We start from the raw sequence: 4,642 nt of genomic DNA, 5'->3' as shown, positions 1-4,642 counted from the left end.
GTCTCCAGGGTCACAGAGGAGAGGCACCCCCCTCGCCCCCATCCTGGTCTCCCCCAGTCCCCCTGGGCTGACTGACTTGACCAGGAGCCTCCACTGCCCGCCATGGCCACCTTGGGAGCATCGCCCGTATATTTACTTTGGTCAGAAAATCTCCCTTTAAAGCTGGTTGCATAACTGAAAGTGCTCTGAAGTCGTTAAGAATCTCCTCCTATAAGACTGTTGATGAATATTAGCCACTTGTACCAGCTGGTCCGTGAGGCCCCTCCACGTAGGGAGAAACCCCCGAGCCTCCTGCGTCAGTCCCGCTGGCCTGTCCCGGACCTTGTCCCAAGCATCTCCTGCCCTGCACGTCACCCCACATCTGGCCGCCAGTGTCGGGCGCCACGGCTGGGACCTTTGCTAGCATGACCTGTAGGGGCCAGCGAGGCAGCCCCTCTCCCCCTCCTCCCACCAGGGGCCAGGAAGGTGCGGGGGAGTCTTGAGCGTCCCTTATTCACAGCTTGACCAAAGGCCACGTCTCTGACGAGGAGTGGCCCCTCCGGACACGCCCCATGGGGTCAGCCACGTACACAGGCACTGGCACATGGCGCCGTGCTCATCGGTGGGCGTGGGGGCCTCCACGCAGAAGATCATGTAGGTGGTGTAGTCTGTGTCCAGCACGGAAATCTTTCTTTCCCCGTGATCTGGAAAAGGGGCGGAAATGGAGCCTGAAATCTTGTCTGAGTCCCTCCACCATGTCCGTCGGGGCACCGGATCATCGCCTGGGAGCGCCCTTTCCCACGGCGGCCACTGGGCTCGGAATATCCGCTCCCGGACACCGAGGGGACGCCCTCCCTACTGGGTGCCAGAAGCCCACCGCTGGCAGCACAAGTTTTAGGGACCCCCAGTGGGGACTCTCCGAGCCACACCGTCTGGGCGAGACCAGCCCGTCCGCACTCAGGCCGAGACTGGAAACAGCTCTTAAATGTCGGTGCTACAGTGAGGCCACTCTCCATGCCTACTGCCCGCTTGGCCAAACTCTGCTCCCCTATGTCCTGGACGTGGCATTAATTCACTCACTTACTAATCCACACCCCCAGGCACTAAATCCCAGGTAGCCCCCCTCGATAGGGCAGGCTCCCAGGTCTGTGAGCGATCAAAAAGATGCCAGGATTGGAGCCCCACTGGAGTCTGGGGTTATACGCGGACACCAAAGAGTGGAAGAAAGAAGGGACAATATTTCAAGAGGAAGGGCAGCGATGCCTCTGTCCTTCAGGGGGGAGAATGTGGAGACCCCGCACCCTCGGGGTCCTTGTCCTGGCTGGATTTGACGCAACATGACGGCGATGGAGGGAAGGCTCTTTGGAGAGTCCTGCCGATTTCCCAGGTAGACCTGAGGCCCTGCAGGTGAGGAATGAGAACCTCGGGCGTGGGGCTAGGTGGCTCCCCGCCCCCATCTGCTGCTGGGCCCAGACGTGGCAGGGCAGCTTCTGGGGATGAGACTGTCCCCACCCCTCCCACTGCCTCTCAGAAAGAGGACGTGACAAACAACAGATTGTGGATTGGAGATGGGGCTGGTGGGCCCTGGGGGTGGGACTGGATCTGGGGGCCCAGGGATGTGTCCCAGGGAGGCTGCCAGGGCTGGGGTGAGGGGGGTGAGGCCTGGAATATTCCAGAAGCAGGTTCCAGGTTGGAGAGGAAAATGCACAGTGTGCCTGCCCACAGGTCTGGTTTGTTTGGATATTTTTAAGGAGCCCCCGAGAAACGCGTGCCCGCCCTAACCCACCCCCGGGTGCACAGGACACGTACCCGCTTCCTTCCATCTACACCAAGCAGGGGGTGCAGAAGGGGCAGGAAAGCATGGGGATCCCAGGCCTTGTCCCCCTGAGAGTACCTTCCGCAGGGTGGGAGAAGCAGGGCCTGGTGCACAGGACGAGGCCACACAAGCCCGACTCCTGCTGCCCAGATGGCGGGATGGCGAGTGTCTCAGAGCATCAGGTGATGCCCCGCATGTGCTGGGGTTACCCCACGGGAGCATGGGGCCCGGGCTGGGGGCACTCACCGTCGACCTTGAATACAGCAGGGTCCTCGGTCTTCTGAGCCAGGATGGTCTTCTCAACGCACTTTTGGTTCTCCCTGAAAAGCCAGATGGTGGTGGGGCTCATTCACAAACCCTGCAGAGGGACAGGAGCTGCGCTCCGGGAAGTGTCCTTAGGGCAGGAGGACACCTGGGCCGCCCAAAGCACCGTCAGTCACCAGGTGCTGGCCTGAGTGGGAGCAGCCCTCCTTGGACCCAAGCGGGTGACTCAGGAAGTTGACAATGGGGCAGACAGAGTCAGCCAGGAACCCCACAGGAGAGCTGGCTAGTGGCCGAAGGCATCTGGCAGCTCAGAACTGACCCTGTCTGCATGGGGCTTTGGACACAGTGTTTCCAAGAATACTGGTCTCATCATGGCCCAGAATTCGCCGACGCCCCGGCTCCCCCACTCTGGGGGCAGGTGGGGCTCATGGTGGAAACTGCCCAGGCCCTGAGGACCCAAGCCTGCAGCTGCCCAGTGGTCTCCACACGGGCCTCTCCTCACACTGACCCCAGGGCCGCTCTGTGTAGCCGCCTCTTGCCCCACAGCCCCTGGGCGGGGCTCCAAGGGCACCAAGAACCTCCAAGCCCTGTTTTCCTGTCCCTGGGGCCCCGGCCCCACCCACAGTGCAGCTGGGGCCCACCTGGAGCCCTGCCCGCAGCCCACCAGTCCTGGAGCTGCCCCCGCTGGCCCGCAGCACCGGGGAAGGGGTGGTGCCTTGTCACGGGGGGCGGAGCACACCCACCATTTCTGCAGGATGATTTCCAGGTCGCCCTGGGGGGTGGGCCTCAGTTCCTCCACGTTCACTCTCAGGGGGCCACTCTCGGCGTCCAGGAGGGAGATGTCGCTGGCCGCCATGGCCACGGAGTGCCACGTCCCCGCCACCTGGGGAGGGATCTTGAGCTGCACTCCAGGAAGGGGACCCTAGCCCCACAGTGGGCTCTCAGTCCCGCCTCAACTGGGCCACGCCGAGTCTCCTATGTGCCCAGGTTTCTCAGGAAGCATGACGCACTAGGGTTCCAGGTGCACTTGGGGATCACCAGCTCTGTGATGACACCTGAGTGGGGAGTTCTTGCATATTTGGAACACCCCCCATCTCTACCGAACCCCCAGCGCAGTCCTAAGTCAGCCCCCATCCAGGTGTGGCAACTTAGAGGACGACTCCACCCCGGGAGGGAGAGGGAAACAGGAGCGTCTGGGAACCAAGTGGCTGGAGAGAGACAAGTCCCTCCAACCTCTGGGGGTTGAAGTGGTCCCCCAATGCTATGGCCTCATTTTGACCCGTGTTAGACTTCTGCGGTCCAGGCTTTCCTGCGCCCTCTCAGCCCCTGACCCCAGCCCCTGGGGCCCACCCCCATACCTCTCTTATGTCCAGACCCTCCACTTTATTGGGAATGTGGACAGCCTGGGCGCCACACACGAGGGCCAAGCCCAGGGCGAGCAGGAGACTCTTCATGGCTGCAGTCGTGGTTGCACTTCTGAGCTCTGGAGAGAAGGGAAGTCCGAGGCAGAGGGCTTGGGGCCTTATATAGGAGGAGGCCATGCAGTTCCCCGAATGCCCTGTGACTCATCCTTGGGGCCACGAAGACACTATCTTCCAGGACAGCCTGAGGCCTGCTTTCTGTGACAGTGTCACTGACTTCCATCCGAGGCCAAGCAGGAAGGTGCCCTGTGTCCCTGGGCCTGGATGGTTCCTGCTTGGCCCCAGGCAGGAAGGGTCTAGGGTGTGGGTCCAGGCTGGCCGCCAGCGTCAGGAACATTTCCTGGGTCGGGCTCTTGGACAAGGACAGGTCAGAGCCAGCACTGAGGACAGCTGTGTCCTGGAGGGTGGGCCCGTGGGCCGGCCGGGGTCTGGAGACCCCCATGCCAGCCATGACCCAGGGACATGCGCCAGGGGGTGGCCCTCTGCCCCACACCGGGGGCTCATATCACCACACTACTGACGGGTCCCCTGCACAAGCTGTCCCCGTGTGTGTGCACCCAGTTCACACAACCACCTGAGTGTGCATGCCCTGGGCTGCCGTGTGCTCCATGAGGGGGCGGCACAAGGACCCCCACCACCATCTTGCTCCCTTGTCGTCATCTGTGGGAAGGACCGGGGTGCCCACATGGTTCTGGTACAACCCCCGCGGCCCTTGTTCCCCTTCCCAGTGCCACCCCCTCAGGCCGGCTCTAGGTGTCCCAAGCATGGGCAGCTGCCTCCTTCACCCCCCGAGCCTGTCCAGGATCCAGCCCTGCTTCCATCTCTTCTGCTATGATTGGGACCTCTAGGAGTCTGCAGCCCCCTTTGGGCGAGGCCTGTCTCAGGATCGCTGGAGAAAGTGTACACTGCCCCCAGGTGAGAGTCAGCCCCGAGAGGCAAGGAGCAGAGACTGAGTCAAGTGAGGCGGCCGAAGGCTTATGTGAGCGGGGAGGGGCAGCCCTGGGAGGTTCCTATTGGTGGATTAAAACAACGCACAGTCTGGATGGATGAAGGGATGGATGGGTGGGTGGATGGGTGGATGGATGGGTGGGTGGATGGATGGATGGATGGGTGGATAGGTGGATGGATGGATGGATGGATGGGTGGATGGATGGATGGATGG

The 4,642-nt window shown here is 62.1% G+C and overlaps 1 protein-coding gene across 1 annotated transcript in view; it reads right to left on the bottom strand.

Moving 5' to 3' along the window:
* The window catches only part of LOC112411471 (beta-lactoglobulin-like), a 4,995-nt gene extending 1,482 nt beyond the window's left edge, over positions 1 to 3,513 (bottom strand). Inside the window, exons 1-4 of the mRNA XM_024762625.1 lie at positions 3,418 to 3,513; positions 2,803 to 2,942; positions 2,042 to 2,115; positions 570 to 683 (exon numbers count right to left, since the gene is read on the bottom strand). Coding sequence (XP_024618393.1) covers positions 570 to 683; positions 2,042 to 2,115; positions 2,803 to 2,942; positions 3,418 to 3,513 — 424 coding nt within the window. The remainder of the gene's footprint in view (positions 1 to 569; positions 684 to 2,041; positions 2,116 to 2,802; positions 2,943 to 3,417) is intronic.
* Between the last annotated feature and the right edge of the window lie 1,129 nt (positions 3,514 to 4,642).

The sequence above is a fragment of the Neophocaena asiaeorientalis genome, unplaced genomic scaffold, assembly GCF_003031525.2.
Source record: "Neophocaena asiaeorientalis asiaeorientalis breed wild unplaced genomic scaffold, Neophocaena_asiaeorientalis_V1.1 scaffold78, whole genome shotgun sequence".
Taxonomy (NCBI): domain Eukaryota; kingdom Metazoa; phylum Chordata; class Mammalia; order Artiodactyla; family Phocoenidae; genus Neophocaena; species Neophocaena asiaeorientalis.
The sequence above is the reverse complement of the archived record's forward strand: the minus strand, read 5'-3'. Positions and strand labels throughout refer to the sequence as shown.